General features: G+C 40.7%; 1 protein-coding gene across 2 annotated transcripts in view; it reads right to left on the minus strand.

Annotated features, from left to right (window-relative positions):
• Nucleotides 1–20937, minus strand: part of LOC126469961 (protein phosphatase 1H) — a 171111-nt gene extending 150174 nt beyond the window's left edge. For both annotated transcript variants that reach the window (XM_050097375.1, XM_050097374.1), the window contains exon 1: nt 20633–20937. In XM_050097375.1, the coding sequence (XP_049953332.1) occupies nt 20633–20883 (251 nt within the window). In that variant the 5' untranslated portion in view covers nt 20884–20937. The remainder of the gene's footprint in view (nt 1–20632) is intronic.
• Between the last annotated feature and the right edge of the window lie 1228 nt (nt 20938–22165).

Genomic DNA, 22165 nt, shown 5'->3' on the forward strand with positions numbered 1-22165 from the left:
CCAGACATCAACATGAGTTCATTATCATGATGCTCTCAACCCACTGTAGCATGATTCTGGCATTGTGACATGAGTAGTTACCCTGCAGTAAGATGCCATTGTCATCACGGAAGAAATCAAGCATGAAGGGCCGCAGGAGGCTCACAATAATATCCATGAAGTCAACAGCTGTCATGATGCCTTCGATTACTAGCACAAGTCCCATCGAGGCCTAGGTGAATATCCCAAATAGCCTATTGCATCCACTAGCCTATGTCCATGGTGGCATGGATGTTTTGTGCAGCCATTTGCTGTCATGAAGGCATCAGGAAACAGCCACTGACATAGTGTAACAACAAACATGACTCACCTGACCAGGTGACATATTTACATTGATCCAAGGATCATTCTTGATGATCCTGTGTCCAATGCATCAAAATTGTTGACACTGGGCCAACATGGGAACACATCTCATCTGCTGCAGAGTTCTGTATTCAAGAATGTGCACTGAATTGTGCACTCTGAAACATCTGTGCATGCAGATGCACTATACTTTATCATCAGATCAGACACAGATCATCTGGCATCTAGCCTGTTTTACACAGTGGCCAAGTCTCCAAGCACCACATTCTTTGATGAGGCATGGACGTCCGACACCTTTCCGTCTACTTGTCATTTCAAAATCTTTCAACCACATGCCATACATGCTCAGGACAGTAACACATAATCTGGTGACTAGATTTGTCCCTTCTGAGGTGCTCGTTCGCAACCTTTGGCCTTTGTCAAAGTCACACAAGTCAGAGCTTTTCCACGTTTACAGCCCCTATTGTTAATTGAACAATTCCGGATTCATCGCTACTCAACTTACATATGCTGCTTACCACAGCATGTTCCCACAAAGTCACCAGGTAGCATTCAACCTCATGGTGGGCAGTGGTCATTAAGTTCTGGTCCATCAGTGTGTGTATCGTGAAGCTGATGTAAAAGTACTTAACGCCTAAACAGTTATTTACAAGACTTAGAGGATGCTAATGTTTTGGCTCATCAGTGGATTTTCATCCATAGGTCACCAACCTTGCCGATCTGGACAATGTGCTACAGACATCCTCAAAATACTATTAAAATGTCTTAGGGTATGTATTCTCTGAGAGGACTTTGCAATTTACCCTTCACAGGCTTCTTACATAATATTTTATCACACCCAACATACTGTTTTACGAGGGCATGCTGAAAAGTAATGCTTTCAAACTTTTTATGTGAAAACTCTTAAAGCTTTTTAAATAAAACAAACATTACTAACATTCTACATCTTTATTCTTCATGTCTACACATCTGCAGCCCTCTGCTACAATACAGCTCCGAACTGTAGTGTGTCACATGGAGTCGTGTAACATAACGACAACCGTAGATGAGAAACAGGGCGCCGTAATTGAGATTCAAATTTGAAGAGTTTGTCCAAACATGGAACGTCCCCCTCCTTCAGCATGACAATGCCACACCACACGAGCTCTGTGACATCTGCAACAATCTGACGCCTTCGGTTCACTGTCATCGATCATCCTCCATGCAATCACAACTTGGCCCCATCCCATTTTCATCTGTTTCCAAAACTTAAGAACACCTCCGAGGATTTCATTTTTATAGTGATGAAACACTGCAAGCAAAGGCAAGGTTGTGGGTCCATCAATGAAGTCAAACATTCTACTGTGACAGTAACAACAAACTGTCTCTCGTTGGGAGAAATCTGTTTGTCACTAGGGTGACTATTTTGAGAAATAAGTATACAGACATGAAGAATAAAGGTGTATAATATTTATAAATTCGTTTTATTTAAAAAGCTTTAAGAGGTTTCACACAAAAAATTTGGAAGAATTATTTTTCAACACACCCTTGTAATTAGTGAGAGATTATATATTATGTGCACTATATGCTTTGTGTGACTGACTAATTGTACGATCTGTTGCTATAGTATCTCTGCAAGTTCAATGTGAAAACTTCACATTTCTAACTCTTGTTCTAGTTGAGATATGGCAAGATCGTCTGTGTATCCAGCTTACTGAATATGGAGGTTTTTCTTGCTTCTTTACACAGCTCCTTGTCCCTTGCCAGGCATTTTTACAATTGCGACATAGTCACTGATCCCATTCACTACATAAACAGTCTCAAAGAAGTCTGGACTATTCATAACCAAATAATTAAATTACTTTCTGAAATGGGCTGTTTCTTAACTGTTTGTCTTATTTTGCTTTTGGAGAAAGTTGTAGATCAATTTTGAAGAGTCTTGTCTCTTTTGTAACTTTTACAACTTTAATTTTCCCAAGCTGATGTTGGATAACCCACAGTGATGGAGTATATGTAAAAATGAACTGGGCTTTTCTTGTTCATCATTGATGTTCCAACTTAAATGTTGTGTGCCCCTTCATCTCCTAATATCCTTTGATATCATAGTCTCACATTGTTAAACATATTTCAACCAGTGTTACAAATTTCCATCCTTTGAAGTTTCAGACACCCCCCCCCCCCCAAAAAAAACAAACCATGGACCTTGCCACTTGGTGGGGAGGCTTGCGTGCCTCAATGATACAGATAGCCGTATCGTAGGTGCAACCACAACGGAGGGGTATCTGTTGAGAGGCCAGACAAACATGTGGTTCCTGAAGAGGGGCAGCAGCCTTTTCAGTAGTTGCAGGGGCAACGGTCTGGATGAATGACTGATCTGGTCTTGTAACACTAACCAAAACGGCCTTGCTGTTCTGGTACTGCGAACGGCTGAAGGCAAGGGGAAACCACAGCCGAAATTGTTCCCGAGGGCAAGCAGCTTTACTGTATGATTAAATGATGATGGCATCCTCTTGGGTAAAATATTCCAGAAGCAAAATAGTCCCCCATTTGGATCTCCGGGTGGGGACTACTGAAGAGGATGTTTTTATCAGGAGAAAGAAAACTGGCATTCTACGGATCGGAGCGTGGAATGTCAGATTCAGTAATCGGGCAGGTAGGTTAGAAAATTTAAAAAGGGAAATGGCTAGGTTAAAGTTAGATATAGTGGGAATAAGTGAAGTTCGGTGGCAGGAGGAACAAGACTTTTGGTCACGTGAATACAGGGTTATAAATACAAAATCAAATAGGGGTAATGCAGGAGTAGGTTTAATAATGAATAAAAAAAATAGGAGTACGAGTGAGCTGCTACAAACAGCTTGTTGTTGTTGTGGTCTTCAGTCCAGAGACTGCTTTGATGCAGCTCTCCATGCTACTCTATCCTGTGCAAGGTTCTTCATCTCCCAGTACCTACTGCAGCCTACATCCTTCTGAATCTGCTTAGTGCATTCATCTCTTCGTCTCCCTCTACGATTTTTACTCTCCACACTGCCCTCTAATATTAAATTGGTGATCCCTTGATGCCTCAGAACATGTCCCACCAACCGATCCCTCCTTCTAGTCAAGTTGTGCCACAAATTTCTCTTCTCTCCAGTTCTATTCAATACCCCCTCATTAGTTATGTGATCTACCCATCTAATCTTCAGCATTTTTCTGTAGCACCACATTTCAAAAGCTTCTATTCTCTACTTGTCTAAACTATTTATCGTCCACGTTTCACTTCCATACATGGCTACACTCCATACAAATACTTTAAGAAACGAATTCCTGACATTTCAATCTATACTCGATGTTAACAAATTTCTCTTCTTCAGAAACGCTTTCCTTGCCATTGCCAGTCCACATTTTATATCCTCTCTACTTCGACCATCAACAGTTATTTTGCTCCCCAAATAGCAAAACTCCTTTACTACTTTAAGTGTCTCATTTCCTAATCTAATTCCCTCAGCATCACTCGACTTAATTCGACTACATTACATTATTCTTGTTTTGCTTTTGTTGATGTTCATCTTATATCCTCCTTTCAAGACACTGTCCATTCCGTTCAACTGCTCTTCCAAGTCCCTTGCTGTCTCTGACAGAATTACAATGTCATCAGCGAACCTCAAAGTTTTTATTTCTTCTCCATGAAATTTAATACCTACTCCGAACTTTTCTTTTGTTTCCTTTATTGCTTGCTCAATATACAGATTGAATAACATCGGGGAGAGGCTACAACCCTGTCTCACTCCTTTCCCAACCACTGCTTCTCTTTCATGCCCCTCGACTCTTATAAGTGCCATCTGGTTTCTGTACAAATTGTAAATAGCCTTTCGCTCCCTGTATTTTACCCCTGCCACCTTCAGAATTTGAAAGAGAGTATTGCAATCAACATTGTCAAAAGCTTTCTCTAAGTCTACAAATGGTGGAAACATAGGTTTTCCTTTCCTTAATCTTTCTTCTAAGGTAAGGCGTAGGGTCAGTATTTCCTCACGTGTTCCAACATTTCTATGGAATCCAAACTGATCTTCCCCGAGGTCGGCTTCTACCAGTTTTCCCATTCGTATGTAAAGAATTCGTGTTAGTATTTTGCAGCTGTGACTTATTAAACTGATAGTTCGATAATTTTCACATCTGTCAACACCGGTTTGTTTTGGGATTGGAATTATTACATTCTTCTTGAAGTCTGAGGGTATTTCGCCTGTCTCATACATTTTGCTCACCAGATGGTAGACTTTTGTCAGGACTGGCTCTCCCAAGGCTGTCAGTAGTGCTAATGGAATGTAGTCTACTCCAGGGGGCTTGTTTCGACTCAGGTCTTTCAATGCTCTGTCAAACTCTTCACGCAGTATCATATATCCCATTTCATCTTCATCTACATCCTCTTCCATTTCCATAATATTGTCGTCAAGTAAATCCCCCTTGTATAGATCCTCTATATACTCCTTCCACCTTTGTGCTTTCCCTTCTTTGCTCAGAACTGGGTTTCCATCTGAGCTCTTGATATTCATACAAGTGGTTCTCTTTTCTCCAAAAGTCTCTCTAATTTTCCTGTAGGCAGTATCTATCTTACCCCTAGTGAGATAAGCCTCTACATCCTTACATTTGTCCTCCAGCCATCCCTGCTTAGCCATTTTGCACTTCCTGTCGATCTCATTTTTGAGACGTTTGTATTCCTTTTTGCCTGCTTCATTTACTGCATTTTTATATTTTCTCCTTTCATCAATTAAATTCAGTATCTCTTGTGTTACCCAATGATTTCTACTAGCCCACATCTTTTTACCTATTTGATCCTCTGCTGCCTTCACTATTTCATCCGTCAAAGCTACCCATTCATCTTCTTCTGTATTTTTTTCCCCCATTCCTGTGAATTGGTCCCTTATGCTCTCTTGGAAGAGCAGTTGAACGGAATGGACTGTGTCTTGAAAGGAGGATATAAGATGAACATCAACAAAAGCAAAACGAGGATAATGGAATGTAGTCGAATTAAGTCGGGTGATGCCGAGGGAATTAGATTAGGAAATGAGACATTTAAAATAGTAAAGGAGTTTTGCTATATGGGGAGCAAAATAATTGATGATGGTCGAAGTAGAGAGGATATAAAAAGTAGACTGGCAATGGCAAGGAAAGCGTTTCTGAAGAAGAAAAATTTGTTAACATCGAGTATACATTTAAATGTCAGGAATTCGTTTCTTAAAGTATTTGTATGGAGTGTAGCCATGTATGAAAGTGAAACGTGGACGATAAATAGTTTAGACAAGAAGAGAATAGAAGCTTTCGAAAGGTGGTGCTACAGAAGAATGGTGAAGATCAGATGGGTAGATCACATTACTAATGAGGAGGTATTGAATAGAATTGGGGAGAAGAAGAGTTTGTGGCACAACTTGACTAGAAGAAGGGATCGGTTGGTAGGACATGTTCTGAGGCATCAAGCGATCACCAGTTTAGTACTGGAGGGCAGTGTGGAGGGTAAAAATCGTAGAGGGAGATAAAGAGATGAATACACTAAGCAGATTCAGAAGGATGTAGGCTGCAGTAGGTACTGGGAGATGAAGAACCTTGCACAGGATAGAGTAGCATGGAGAGCTGCATCAAACCAGTCGCAGGACTGATGACCACAACAACAACAACAACATCACTACCTCCACTAATAGTGTAACTGGCTTCTTTTCCTAGGGTCATGTATATTTTTTCTGCCATATCTACTGATCATACAACACAGGCCTGTTACATTTTGTGGCTGAAAAGTTATTTCTTCTTGTTTTCACCCCTCACCCCTCATACATTTAGCACTAATACAAATCATTTGATATATTCTCATATTCCTTTTCTCTAGTATTTTAATTTTTTTGATCAATTTTCAAGTATTGCTCTATTTGTGATTTTATAACTTCTATAAACCAAAGTCAGTGACTAATATCAGAGATTGCTAATTTGCCCATTCTTTATTTTATTTTTTATTTATTTTTTATTATTTTTTATTTTTTTATTGAGACAGCAGAAATCTTATCTCGTACTTGATAATGCATAGGATTCCTAACTTCTGCATGCCTTTTGTCTAGCAGCTGACACCCCTCCACTACCCCCAGTTATTGACACAGGTTATTGAGGAGAGCCAATGAAAACCTCTTTCATGGGGGAATTATATTTCCTTGGAGTTTTTCCAATGAAACTCAGTCTGACATTTGCTATTCCTAGAACTAGTTTTATATGGCTGTTCCACTAATAAATATTTCTGACACATACTTGAACATATTTTCTGCTCAGAACTGTTTCCAGAAACTTAGTGCTAATCATGCAATCAAACACTAATGTATCTTTATGAGCAATATGTTATATTTATGTATGATAAGAACAAGTGTTAGTTTCTCAGAAAACACTGCCAACACATTTCACACAATCAACGAGATTATTTACATAAATTATTAATCACTGGTTTGTTGGTTGAATGGGGGGGGGGGGGGGGAGACAAAACGACAATGTTATCACTCTGTTGATTCATGAGTGGTGCATCCAGAAGTAAAGTAAAGACGTTCACTGAGAATGTTTTCTGATCTAGTTGGGAGATTCATAACAGGAAAACACATAAGGCTAAAACTGTAATAGATATCTTTGGTACTGTCAATAATAAAAGCAAAATGGACACAATAAGGCAGTCAGCACCTGGGCTCACCGGGGCTCTACATGTGCCAGGAAAAATTCCACCCCTGATCCATTACAGTCAAGCGCACTCACTATTCAACAGAGTGTGACCCCTAGAATAAAAAATTGGATGCAGCAGAAAGAGGGAAAACTGAATCTAAAAGCAATTAGTACAAAGTAAAAGAGGGATGAAAGACTAGCCTGGTCAAGAAGGTAAAGTTGGGAATCACCCTCCCCTCCGCCCCCCCTCCACCCAGCACGCAGCAGCAGACACCTCGTCCCAACCATGCTACCCCTGCTCTGGAGGTACATTAAAACCTTATCACTGAGAATAAAAACCACTTTCACAGAGAAAATTGAGAACCTGGTCAACCATCTTGAAGTGTACATCAATATTAGAGGCAATGAGTCCACAAGTCCATACTTAGCACAGAGGGCCAAAAGGAGAGGGTATTTCACCAAGATATGCTCTATTGTCTGTAACCCTCACAACCACAATGTGTGGTGGCTTGTTACACAAAATAAAACCATGGTTAAATTGGTATGAACAATGTAGGGATAACATAGGAGTAGGGATTCATTCTGGGACAAGCAGAAGGAAGACCGACATGCTGCAGAAGTCTCCTTGACCGTGCAGAGTTTATTAGATGAGGCTGTACCCCACCAGATGATGTTCCATTTCCAAGCGAGCAGAGATCTCATGTGAACCTGCAAATCCGCACCTGGGATAAGCAAACCAAACAGGGAGTGAGTAAGTACTCCTCTAGCCACAAAATCGGTCAATTCATTGCCTGGAATACATACATGACTTGGGAGCCAGAGAAAGACAACTGAGCATGTAGCACAATGGAGGTATGTGAGAAAGTCTTCAATAGCGGAGCCCAAAGGGTGGCAAAAATAGCATTGGTCAATAACCTGGAGACTGCTGATTGAGTCAGAACACATTCCAGGGAGGCCCATTTAATAAAATGGAGGGCTCTGTTACAGCCTGTCAGTTCTGCCAAAACACGACATGTTCCTGATAGCAAATGGTGTTCCATACCAGCAGGAGATGTAAAAGCATATCCCATCTGATTCACAGTTTTAGAGTCATTGGTGTAAAAGATGATAGCATCCTGGAACTCTTGAAGGACTTGACATAACAGATGCTGAAAGGTCATGGGGACAACCAAGACTTTAGGACCTTGGAAGAGACTGGTCATAATCTGTGGCCTAGGCGGCATAAAAGGTGGAGTGCATGAGAAAACATGGGGAGTAATCTTACATGAGGGCAGGTTTCAGGAGGGTGACATCCCTCACACACAAAAAGAACATAATACATGGGATGATCAAGGAACTGTCGAATGGCTATTATATAGGATACCAAGAGCTGATACCATTGTATATGAAGAGGGAAGATGCCTGATTTGGCAGGAGACTGCCTACAGGATTCGTTTGAAAGGCACCAGTGGCCAGACACACACCACAAAGGTGGACTGGGTCAAGAAGTTTCAAAGCTGAAGGAGGAACCGAGCCATAAACCTGGCAGCCATAGTTCAATCAGGTCAAAACCATGGCTCAGTAAATATGGATGAGAGTAACACAGTCTGTACCCCAAGATGTGTGGGCAAGGAAGCAGAGAGCATTATGCTTCCACATGAAGCTAGCCTTCAGGTGATGAATATGGAGCAGCCAAGTTAGCTTTCTAATAACAAGCACGCCCAAGAACGTGCTACAATTTCCAGGTGCTGGGTACCTAATTAGAGTTCCAAGTCAGGATGGGCCGTGGTATGACAGCAGGAATGCATGAGCTGTGTTTTTATAGGAGAGAATTGTAAACCATGGGAAAGAGCCCATGCAGAGGACCACTGAATGGCATCTTGGAGATGGTGTTCAGCAAAGGCTATCGAGTTGGAGCTGTACCACATGCAGAAATTGTCAACATACAACTCAGGGGTGACCAGTGGCCCAAAAGAGATCACTAGCCCATTGACAGAGATGAGGAAGAGTGTGACACTCAACACAGAGTCTTGTGGGATGCCATTCTCTTGAACCTGTGGGGAGCTGAGTGAAGTGTCGACTAGACCCATGAACAAACGGTAGGATAAAAAACTGAAATGCATAAAAATCGGTAGGGGGCCTTGAAAACCCTGTTCATGGAGGGTAAATGAAGCGTGATTACACTAAGCAGTGTTGTCCACCTTATGCAGGTGGAAAAAAGATTTGGATATGGTGTTGGCGTTTAGATGAAGCCTGTCATATTGCTGCTTCCAAGCCGAGCACATGGTCAGTTGTGGATCATCCCTCCTGGAAACCACACTGACAGGAAGACAAAAGGCACTGAGATTCGAGAACCCAGCATAACCTGCTAGCAACCATCATTTCAAGTTCCTTACAGAGTACTTGGGTAATATATTCTGGAGGTAAAACAGTCTCCCATTCGGATCTCCAGGCAGGGACTACTCAGAAGGACGTCGTCGTCAGCAGAAACAAAACTGGCATTCTACGGATTGGAGTGTGAAATGATCGCTTTATCGGGCAGGTAGGTTAGAAAATTTAAAAACGGAAATGGATAGGTTAAAGTTAGACATAGTGGGGATTACTGAAGTTCGGTAGCAAGAGGAACAAGACTTTTAGTGAGGTGAATACAGGGCTATAAATACAGAATCAAATAGGGGCAATGCAGGAGTAGGTTTAATAATGAATTAAAAAATAGGAGCACAGGTAAGCTACTATGAATAGCATAGTGAACGCATTATTGTAGCCAAGATAGACACGAAACCCATGCCTACCACAGTAGTACAAGTTTATATGCTAACTACCTCCGCAGATGAAGAGATTGAAGAAATGTATCATGAGATAAAAGAAATCATTCAGATAGTGAGGGGAGATGAAAATTTAATAGTCATGGGAGATTGGAATTCAATATTAGGAAAAGGAAGAGAAGGAAAAGTATAAGGCGAATATGGAATGGGGGTAAGGAATGACAGAGGAAGCTGCCTGGTAGTTTTGCACAGAGCACAACTTAATCATAGCTAACACTTGGTTGAAGAATCATGAAAGAATGTTGTATAAATGGAAGAGGCCGGGAGACACTGGAAGGTTTCAGACAGATTATATAATGGTAAGACAGAGATTTAGGAACCAGGTTTTAAATTGTAAGACATTTCCAGGGGCAGATGTGGACTCTTGACAAGAACGGGGGAAAGAAATAGAGTACAAGAAGAATGGGTAGCTTTGAGAGATGAAATAGTGAAGGCAGCAGAGGATCAAGTAAGTAAAAAGATGAGGGCTAGTAGAAATTCTTGGGTAACAGTAGACATACTGAATTTAATTGATGACGGGAGACAACATAAAAATGCAGAAAATAAAGCAGGCAAAACGGAATACAATCGTCTCAAAAATGAGATTGTCAGGAAGTGCAATATGGCTAAGCAGGGATGGCTAGAGGACAAATGAAAGGATGTAGAGGCATATATCACTAGGGGTACTGCCTACAGGAAAATTATAGAGACTTTTGGAGAAAAGAGAACCACTTGTTTGAATATCAGGGGCTCAGATGGAAAACAAGTTCTAACGAGGGAATCTCCCCATCGCAACCTCCCCCCCCCCCCCCCCCCCCCCCCCCGATTTAGTTATAAGTTGGCACAGTGGATAGGCATTGAAAAACTGAACACAGATCAATCGAGAAAACAGGAAGAAGTTATGTGGAACTAGGAAAAAAATAAGCAAAATATACAAACTGAGTAGTCCATGCGCAAGATGGGCAACATCAAGGAGATCGTGAGCTCAGGAGCACCGTGGTCCCATGGTTAGCGTGAGCAGCTGCGGAATGAGAGGTCCGTGCGATTAGTAGACGAAAGGACGTGCCTCTCCAATGGGAACCGAAAACATTTGATTGCAAGGTCATAGGACAACCAGTTTCTCCACAGGAAAACACGTCTGATATATTCTATATGACACTGGTGACAGCATGTGCGTCACGTGACAGGAATATGTTGTCCACCCACCTAACTTGTACACTTGGCGAATGGGTAAAAAGATTCTTCTACCTTGCCCAATTTAGGTTTTCTTGTGGATGTGATAATCATTCCCAAGAAAGTGATGAAAACATAAGAGTTTGTCACATAAACTGCAACAAATGAATGCAACAATTTCACAGTCGCACAGTTTTCCCTGTGCTCTGTCAAAACATATGTTTTTAAGGCTTTCTAATTTTTCCGTGTGTAGACCGTCAAATCCTGCATATGTCCAAGCAAATCTGAACATGTCCTGGAATTTTGGAGAGCAAAGTTGATTATGCGCGAGTGCCTGAACTTTGATAATCGACATAAGATCACGTAAACAATACTGCTCTGTGTACCTGTGCTGCTTTGCAAAATCATAGAATCTTTTCACAAAGTATTTCACTTGCCGAAAACTAAACACATATAACGGTTGCACAAGAGGTGTACAACCTGGAGGAATGATAATCACGTCTACTACCACACTAAAATTGTACAATGCTTGAGCCTTCTGTCCTGTATAGCTGTCAAGGAGTAAGGCAAAATCTGTGTCCGCGTAAGGAGCAATCACACTTCATTAAAGTCTTTCACTAGTCTTTTCTCCATTTTTCCTGACGCACTGCAATTCACAATGACATTCGGCGTTTGCGCAAGTACTCTATTCACCTGTTGCTGTACTTGCTGCCCAAATACACCATTTTTTTCCTGCAAACATAAATAAAATGCAGGTAAAAAATCCTGCTTTGTCCAGAGCATATTGTATGGTATAACTATGCGAAGTGGCATGCAGCTGGTCTAAAGTACATTCCGTGTCGCCTTCTCCAACTAACGATAACGTGCGGGTCGATTTCATTTCATAGTTAAAACCGGACTGATCTGTGTTGATAATATATGTGTCTTCATTGGAATCTGACATTAGTTTCTGTAACAAACATCTTGGAACACTCTAAAAGTTCTTCCAGTTTATTCGCATAGTTCTAGCTTACATATTTCGTAATATTCCTGCTCGTAATTTTGTATTTACTTTTGAACGCGACAAGCCAATGAGATGAAGCCTTGAAGTCCAGGCCGATTTGTTTAGCGTAATGCAATCCCCAAATCTGTAGGTCTGTATCATGCACTGCACTTACTTCATTTCTGGCTTTAACAAATTGTCGGTATATATGGTTTTCTAGTTCACTGAACTTCTGTCTTCGGGTTCCACCTCATTCCACGACATCTTTGCAATGTTTAATTGTGCCTTTTTCCTCCATCCCTTTAAATTTCTTAAATTTATTTGTTACTTCACTCCATAATCTATATTTGTGTCTTCTAATTGGTTTGGACAGTAACCTGTATTGGAGCATTTCCTTCAAGTAAGCCAAAGAAATACCATCAGATTGAAGTCGTCGTATTTCCTCTTTGTGTTCTTCGTACAGATCGTCAACAATCTCATCATCTGGTACATACAGCCCCGCAGCAATCAGCAAGGTATCGTCATCACCACATGTACTGTTTATCAACAAATATAGGAAATAATCATACAAATGTTCGACAATCGTTCGATCCCTTAAGGAACTTTCCGATTCCTTAAGTTCGGAAAATATTCATTGACCTTGTTATTGAAGTCGCGAGATATATTTGCTGGATTCATATTGCCCACAGAATACATCTCACGTATTTAATGCACTCTTGTCCAAAGTAGCGTACAGTCAACTGCCAGCCAGGGAGCCTCGTTAGCAGGAATACTCTCTCTTGCGTGCGCTGTAGTCGACTGACAACGTGTGTTTCGATGTTTGTTTAGGTGTAGTGTCCCCATACTACAGAGCAGTTACCTCGCATCGGACGGACATATAATAATTGTCTGAAAATAAAAAATTAAACTTCTCACTCGGGAAAGACTTGAACCAAGGACCTCTTGTTCCGCAGCTACTCACGCTAACCACGGGACCGTGGCGCTCCTGAGCTCACACGATCCTTGATGTTGCCTATCTAGCGCATAGAGTACTCAGTTTGTATATTTTGCTTATTTTTTTCATAGTTCCACACAACTTCTTCCTGTTTTCTCGATTGATCTGTGTTCAGTTTTTCAAGGCCTACCCACTGTGCCAACTTATGACTAAAACTGAGGGGGGGTGCGATGGGGAGGTTCCCTTGTAAGTAAAGAAGGGAAAGCAGAGTGGTGGAAGGGTTAGATACAGGGTCTATATAAAAGGGTGATGTACTGGAGAGCAATATTATGGAAATGGAAGAGGACGTAGATGAAGATGAAATGGGAGATATGACACTGCGAGACGAGTTAGACAGAGCACTGAAAGACCTGAGTCAAAACAAGGCCTCAGGAGTAGACAACATTCCATTAGAACTATTCATAGCCTTGGGAGTGCCAGCCATGACAAAACTCTTCCATCTAGTGAGCAAGGTGTATGAGACAGTTGAAATACCCTTAGACTTCAAACGGACATTATTCCAATTCTAAAGAAAGTAGGTACTGACAATTGTGAACATTACCGAACTACCAGTTCAATAAGTCACGGTTGCAATACACTAACACAAATTCTTTACAGACAAATGGAAAAACTGGTAGAAGCCAACCTCGGGGAAGACAAGTTTGAATTCTGGAGAAATGTAGGAACATATGAGGCAATACTGACCCTACAACTTACCTTAGAAGATAGGTTACGGAAAGGCAAATCTAAATTTATAGCATTTGTGGACTTAGAGAAAGCTTTTGACAATGTTGACTGGACTATTCTCTTTCAAATTTTGAAGGTGGCAGGGGTCAAATGCAGGGAACGAAAGGCTATTTACATTTTGTACAGAAACCAGATGGTAGTTGTAAGAGTCAAGGGGCATGGAAGGGAAGCAGTTGTTTGGAAGGGAGTGAGACATGCATTCTGTCTATTGAGCAAGCAGTAAAGGAAATAAAAGAAAAATTTGGAGTAGGAATTAAAATCCACAGAGAAAAAATTAAGACTTTGAGGTTTGCCAATGACACTGTTATTCTGTCAGAGACAGCAAAGGAACTGGAAGAGTAGCTGAACAGAATGGACAGTGTCTTGAAAGGAGGATAGAAGATGAACATCAGCAAAAGCAAAACAATGATCATGGAATGTAGCCAAATTAAATCAGGTGATGCTGAGGGAATTAGATTAGGAAATGAGACACTTACAGTAGTAGACGAGTTTTGCTATTTGGGGAGAAAAATAACTGATGATGGTCGAAGTAGAGAGGATATGAAATGTAGATTGACAATGGCAAGGAAAGCGTTTCTGAAGAAGAGAGATTTGTTAACATCAAGTATAGTCAGGAAGTCTTTTCTGAAAGTATTTATATGGAGTGTAGGCACATATGGAAGTGAAACATGGACGATAAAGAGTTTAGACAAGAAGAAAACAGAGGCTTTCAAAATGAGGCGCTACAGACGAATGCTGAAGATTAGATGGTTAGATCATGTAACTAATGAGGAGATACGAAATAGAATTGGGGAGAAGAGGAATTTGCGGCACAACTTGAGTAGAAGAAGGGATCAGTTGGTAGGACACGTTCTGAGGCATCAAGGGATCACCAACTTAGTATTGGAGGGCAGCGGGGAGGGTAAGAATCATAGATGGAGACCAACAGATCAATACACTAAGCAGATTCAGAAGGATGTAGGTTGCAGCAGGTACTTCAAGATGAAGCAGCTTGCGCAGGATAGGGTACCATGGAGAGCTGCATCAAACCAGTCTCTGTACTGAAGACCACAACAACAACACACAGAGTATGTTGATCAAGCTAATAGGCCTACAACTGCCGAGATACATCGGATTCTTGCCTGGCTTAAGGACTGGGACAACTATGCTATCTCGCCATTGCGAAGGGAAGACACCTGAGGGCCAAATGTGGTTTAAGACCCTCAGGAGATGGTGTCTTTGGGGAACATTCATGTGTTGGATGATCTGATCATGAATTTAATCATGTCATATGGCTGTCATGGGACAGGGCAAATGTCTGAAGTAATTCCCTGTCAATGAAGGGTTCATTATATGATTCAGCTTGATGGGCAGCGAAATGTATGGGGATGTTTTCAACTTTTTGCATCTGCAGTAGAAAAGTAGCTGGACAGGAAGAGGATGCTGCTAATGTCCCAAAGTGGTTCGCAAGGTGTTCTGCAAGAACTGATGAGTCGATACAAAGACCACCCTGTAGGACAAGACCCAGAACAACTGTTCAACGTTGGTGGCCCATACCAGAAATGAAGAGGCATACTTTCCCGGGGAGAAGAGAGAGAACTCCAAGCATTCCTTCTTAATGCATCTGATTACATAGCAAGACTTAGCATGAAGTTGATTACAAGTGATAAGGTTGGTTTGGGAAGGATGTCATTTCAATCACTGCAGGGCTCATCAGTGATCCTGAATAGCTATTGCAATTTTTTGTCATGGGAAGTGCCCAACACAGTAGCCGATTTGTCTGGTGGCAGCAAGGTCACTGTCACAAAGGTTATCGTGTAGTGAGCAATGTAGTAAGGCCACACAATTGGGGGAAGAGATCATTAGACCTATACCTGAAAAGGTGTCACGGGCAGCCCTGAAGTGGGCAGGAGAACCATCACTGAATAGGCGCAGATCATGGTCTGTAACAAGCTGATGAATCAGAAGGCCACTACTAGCCAAAATGGTACTCCCCATAAGGGGTGGTACAGGTTGAAGTCCCCCAGTAGGAAGCAGGAGATGTTGGGTGGGTGGAAGGAGTTGTTGGATTAATGTGGTCAATTTAACATAAGGAAGTGGCCTGCCTGGAGGTTGGTAAACACTGCAAATGGTAACCATTGAGGTTGTTTGCACTCACGCCGATATTGCCTCCAACAAGGTGTGAAGTGGAATCCATTCACTGATGACATCTATATCCCTCCCAAGACCAGCAAGATTCTGACAGAATGCACAATATCCACAGAGCATTGGAGAATGGTCATCAGTGAGGTGCATTTCTTCGAGAGCAATGCACACTGTAGAAGAAGAAGAAATAAGGTGTTGCAGTGAAAGTAGGTGACAGTAGTACCCATTACAATACCACCAAATGATCACATCACTGGAGGCCAGGTGGACCTGTCATGCAGCATGATCATTGTCTGTCACCAGTGGGGATGGAACAACATCCACAAACATTGACTCACAATCCTACTGCACAGAGGGATCTGGCATCTATGGGGCACTAACATACGATCTTTGACAGTAACATCCGTCAGCTGGCAACACAAACCAAAACACAGTATTGAAACAAGTGTTCAGTTCCTAGTGATGTGAAGTGTGGAAAACAAAACCCAAAATGGCAGTTATAAGAAGAACAACAGTGCCACAAACAGAACTAAAACACAACACGTACAAAATCACCCACAGAACCTGTAAGTAGAATTTAAAATATTAGTACCCCATACGAAAACCAGCCACCAGAACTGTTTATAACCTATGTATACACTGCCCCAATATGTAAACCAAATAGCAAAAATACAGACATATTCCAGGCCACTGAAAATGCCTTGCAGAGAATAAAGGCGAAACACGTATGGCACAAAAACTGTGTTTCAGTTGCAGTTAGATGGTCAACAAGTAAAGACTAACAATATACCATAATATTACACACAACTGAGGAAGACAGGACTACGAAAGTTGAAGATGTCCTATATTTAGCTTGACCTTGTCCTCAACCCCTTACTTCCTGTGGTTGGCCTGTTGGTTTCATTTTATTGCTGGTGTCAAATATTATCATGTCATTTTTAGTTTTTTTCACATGCGTATGTAGTGATGTTATGGTTGCCATATGTTGGAAATAGGGGTGGCTGCCACCCTGATGACATCATGGGCCAAAGCAAACAGGTGGAATCGAACGCTTCCATAATGCCTGGAATTCTACCACAATGGACTGACAAGGGACCACAAATAAATACACAGAACGGGATTACCAAAGTGTCCGATTCCACCTGCCTGCTTTCACCCATGACATCATCAATATGGCGGAAATGGCTATTATAAGCATCTCCAATATGGCGCCTATGATGTCACTACATACATGCGGCAAAAAACACGAATATATGCACAAATAAGACAATAACATCTCCCTCCAAAAATACAATCAAACTAACGGGGCAGCCGCGTGAAATTGAGGGTTTTAGGGAGGGGACAAGCTAAATATAGCAGGAAAAAAAAGACATACCATGATCACAAAACACAAAAAAAAAATAATTAAATAAAATAAAAATAAAATAAAATAATTACAAAATCTGCAAGAAGCAGACACTTCCCTTGACCTACATAGGTCAACCATAACTATTGATACAAAAAAACTACCATTTACAACTACGAAAAACAAAACCAAAACACCTCAAAAATTCAAGAGCCAAACATCCCTAAGTAAATTAAAACATGTTCAGTACACAATAAATACACAACAAGATGACATCTACAAACACCACATCGTAATGACGTCACACACAACAACACCCTTATGCCATGGTCAAAGCAGACAGGTGGAATTGGTCGCTTCCGTTGGCCCCAAAGAACGGCAACATCAAACACAACACATAATCAACCTCAGAAGGAAAGGAAGGTTAGTGTTTAACATCCTGTTGATGGATCTCTGATTGGGAAAGGAAGCTGAATGTGTCCCTTCACAGGAAGCATACCAGCACTTGCCTTAAAATACCCACGGAAACCCTGGTTAACCAGCACACAGCATTACTTCTGAATGTTCAAGCATATGTAAACAATAAAAATTTGTGTGGCCTTGTTTAAGTAGCCGTAGAAAAGCTAAATAACGCTAGCCGGAGGTGGATATGAAGCCTATCATTACTGAACACAATTCCACTCTTAACTGCTGTTCCATCTTGCTCCATAAATTTGACTGAGATATACACAAGATTGTGTCTGCTAGTAAGAATTATGTTGTGCTCTCCCTACCACCCCCCCCCCCCCCTTCATTTTTCATAGTTGGAGCCCGACATATGACAAAAGTACCCATTGGAGATTTGTTTATTATGTAATGCAATGTATCTTTAACGGCCTTGCAGTTTTATTTTTTACCACAAGGAGTTTGGCTGAAGTTTACAATGGACCACTCATGAGGAGATGCTGGCAATGCCAATGCATGTATGATTAAGAGTGAATGTGTTATTACTTCTGATAGTAAAAATTGATCTCTTATCTTCAAAAATCCACCTCTCTAGTCCCATGATTAAAAAAATAAATAAAAAATAAACAGTGTTTCTGACATTCAGTTGTTCCGCCATCTTCAATTTCCATAGTTCTGCCAGAAGTTTATTAAACATGACATCAGGCTACTGCAGAGACAAGGGATAAATTGAAGCCTTTGATAATGTTTTGGCAACTCACAAAGCATAATGCAACAGATCAGCATATCACCTCAACTAACATTTCGCATACACATTCGTTGGCTTCGCCAAATCACAACCACAATGTCACTTATGAACCTTACCTGCACCACGGACAATGCAACAGATCAGTCTGTCACCACAATCTACATCCCAAAAAGCAATATGGATGCAAAATATTATTATCAGTGTTCTATTTATACACATCACACACCCCAACACCATTATGACATACAATGAAGCTAACACCAGATATCTGTGGGTTTAGTTGGTCTCAGATCAGTCTGTCATCAAAAGTTCTATTTCACATTCACAGATGTTTGCTCCACTGTTATCTTCCAATATAAACTGTTGCTGGAGTTACACTACATAATGGTCCGTCACCACTACCTAAAATTCAGGGAGATTGGAGAGTTACCAGACACTAGCCCATAAACCACCATCTAGAATCTGCTGGACAGAAAGTCTTCAACTGAGTTATTGGTGTTTCTTCGAAACTGTGAGTAGAATGGGTATTTCACAGACAACCAGAATCACAAAAATTAATAACAGAACATAAAGTCTACAAGAAAAATGGTTAACAACTATGGAATGGGTGAAGCTAATCTCAATTATTGAATACGCAGAACAAGGGAATCAATATACACAACTTAACCGACAAATCAGTTAATATATTGTAAACAACACTTCACGGAAAATGAACACACCTCTACATTAGTTTAACACAGTGAAAATAAGACTAAAATAACTCTACAACAAAAAATAAGAGTAATTACACCAATCAAACCAAAAAACAACTAATCCCTTAAAAGCATAAATAACAAAATAAGGTGATTAAATGTATCAAGTTTAAAATGTGTGGCAGCCTGGGACTTACAATCCTGTCTTTCTTAGACAATGCAGCATAAATATCACTAACCAAGCAAGCCATGTAACTCAAGTCAGAACCTCAATTTATAAAGGAATGACATCACTCCATACACATAAATTCACTGTCTTAGTAGCATCATCGCAATCCAAATCAGCTCTCAAATTTGGGTGGAACTATCATTGTAGTATTATTAATGGGTGACACGACCAGCTTATCTTAGCTATATGACACATATTTAAAACTTGGAGGTAGAACTTGCTGACGGCTACTACACTAGACAAAATTAACAAACAACGTACCAGATCGGTTTGACGGAGGAGATAGAGAAGATCCAAAGAAGAGCGGCGCGTTTCGTCACATGGTTATTTGGTAACCGTGATAGCGTTACAGAGATGTTTAACTCAAGTGGCAGACTCTGCAAGAGAGGCGCTCTGCATCGCGGTGTAGCTTGCTCGCCAGGTTTCGAGAGGGTGCGTTTCTGGATGAGGTATCGAATATATTGCTTCCCCCTACTTATACCTCCCGAGGAGATCACGAATGTAAAATTAGAGAGATTAGAGCGCGCACGGAGGCTTTCAGACAGTCGTTCTTCCCGCGAACCATACACGACTGGAACAGGGAAGGGAGGTAATGACAGTGGCACGTAAAATGCCCTCCGCCACACACCTTTGGGTGGCTTGCGGAGTATAAATGTAGATGTAGATACATGGGAGTATAGAATACGGCTTTTTGGAAACATACCAGCAACCACTTTTTTTTTAGCAGCATTCACATAATACAATACTATAATATGCGCTACAAGATTGATCATCAATTTTCACAGCAGCATCTACATTGACATTGACCTCCCTATCATCACGCATTTTTGTTAAAGCAATTCATTGTTACAGCATTAAAAAAAAAATGAGCCAGTGAACTGAAGACAGAGACAGGAACTGTAGCAAAATAGAGTGTCATATTAAGAGTAAGCTACATACGCCTACAGGAAACATGCGCATTATGTAAACAGACACCCCATAAAAGAAATTCAGAAACAAGGAAATCACAAATCTGGACTGGCGTGGGAGATCCTCAATTACATAGTAAAGTCAATTCCAGATTCACAAAGAACTGTTCTATTGTGTTAGCTGTCACAAAGATCATATACGTTACAGACTCCAGTTCTGAAATACGTCACATTTCATCAGTATCAACTACACGACTGCAAATATAAACTTTTTGATTGCTACCATGACGAGAACATACAAGAGGGCGAGAACGTGGCTAATTTCGCAGTTTTATTTAGGATCTCTTTGCAAAGTAAAAGTACTGAATGTGAACTGTACAAGAAAGGTATGGAATAACGCAATACATGTGCATTCAACAAGATTTTCACTTACAAGCGGCGAGTGAATGGCAAGTACACCAACTACTTGTGTACGTATATGGCGAAGTCTTATTTGTTATACTTACTCCGCATATCCACTGTGCCAAGGCAAACGCGAGGTGTCTCGTGGTACTATGATGGGTCTCGAATGATGATCTGCAGAAACCTGGACCTCTTCGTCAGAAGTAAAACTTAGAAAAAAGGGGCGCTTATATTTGAATTTAAGCGGTTTCTCAAAATCTGGTCCTTTGTCTGCAATTCCTAGCTGTGCACCCTGATCTATATCACCAGTGCCACTTACAGCGTTAAAAACGGCAATTTTCAGTTTATTAAACATTTTTCACTACTGTTAGCTCACTAACGTCAAACACAACACTCAAATCACACAACACTCACCCAAAGACTCTACAAATATAAACATAAGACAACTGAGCAACGTACCAAAGACCTTCAGAACAATAGGACAGCGGCATTGTTAAGTTCATTCGAACGACTACAAATAAAAAACAATTACAAAAAATTCAAAAGTACTTAACTTGAAAATGCAGCATGAAAAAGAAAGTTCTTGTGATATGGACGTGTTACATGCTACACATGCAAGAGCACAAACACCTTTGTCCTATACTTCCTGTTAAAAAAAATATAAAAAAATGTTTCCAGTTCCTATTATTCATAACCGCATCCACTGAACAAAAATACGTCCAGAGAATTAAAAATCTATACAATATGATTCTATTAATTAGTTAAGTTAAAACTTGCTATGAGGAGAAAAAATCGTATGCCTGAATAAAGTACAATCGAAAGATTTTAAATGATGTAACTTATTTCTTTATTTGAAGTCCAAAGACAGTCATGCAACGTCAGAAAAAGTAACCCGTAACCATTACTAACACGACGGTGATACTGACGTTATAGTTTGGACATAATAAAATAAATTATTTCGATGTTTGTTGAATTTTACATTCAAATAAAAAACAAAGAGAGATAACAAAGTTTTAGTTGCAAGGGAAATTAATTTTAGTTAGGGTTGAAACATGAATAAGGCACGCCACAATTAGCGCGGGATCATACAATACCCGTTTTCTGTAAGTTGCTTACGAGTGAAAATTTCCTAAAAACTGCATCTTGAATAAAACATAGCACAATTCAACGTAACTAAAAACATCGAAATGCGAACTAAGATGTCTAGCAAACGAACACACGAAAAAGATTATCAATACGTTCCATTCTTTTACTTACTCAGCGTATCCGGAGTTCCATATTAAAATACCAAGTCGAGGTGATATGACTGGGCGTACATAATGATCTTGACAGGTTAGTAAATCTTCATGCGTTCGAATATCCAAGAATCGCGGTCTTCGATACCTATGTTTTAAAGGTTTTCGAAGTTCAGCTTCTTCTGCTGCTCTTCTGGCACGGCGAGCATCAGCGATTCGAGTAGGTTCGCCATGTGGCCCTAACGCCTGCACTAATGCGCGTCTCCACTTTCGAAACATAATTCCTCGTCCTCGGAAATGGTGTAGAAGACTCAACAATTAATAAAGTAACCGCCACTTCTGGTCTGAGTATGTCACACGAAGAGAAACCAATACACAGGATTTCAGTGATCTTACAACGAA

This window comes from Schistocerca serialis, chromosome 3 (genome assembly GCF_023864345.2).
Source record: "Schistocerca serialis cubense isolate TAMUIC-IGC-003099 chromosome 3, iqSchSeri2.2, whole genome shotgun sequence".
Taxonomy (NCBI): Eukaryota; Metazoa; Arthropoda; class Insecta; order Orthoptera; family Acrididae; genus Schistocerca; species Schistocerca serialis.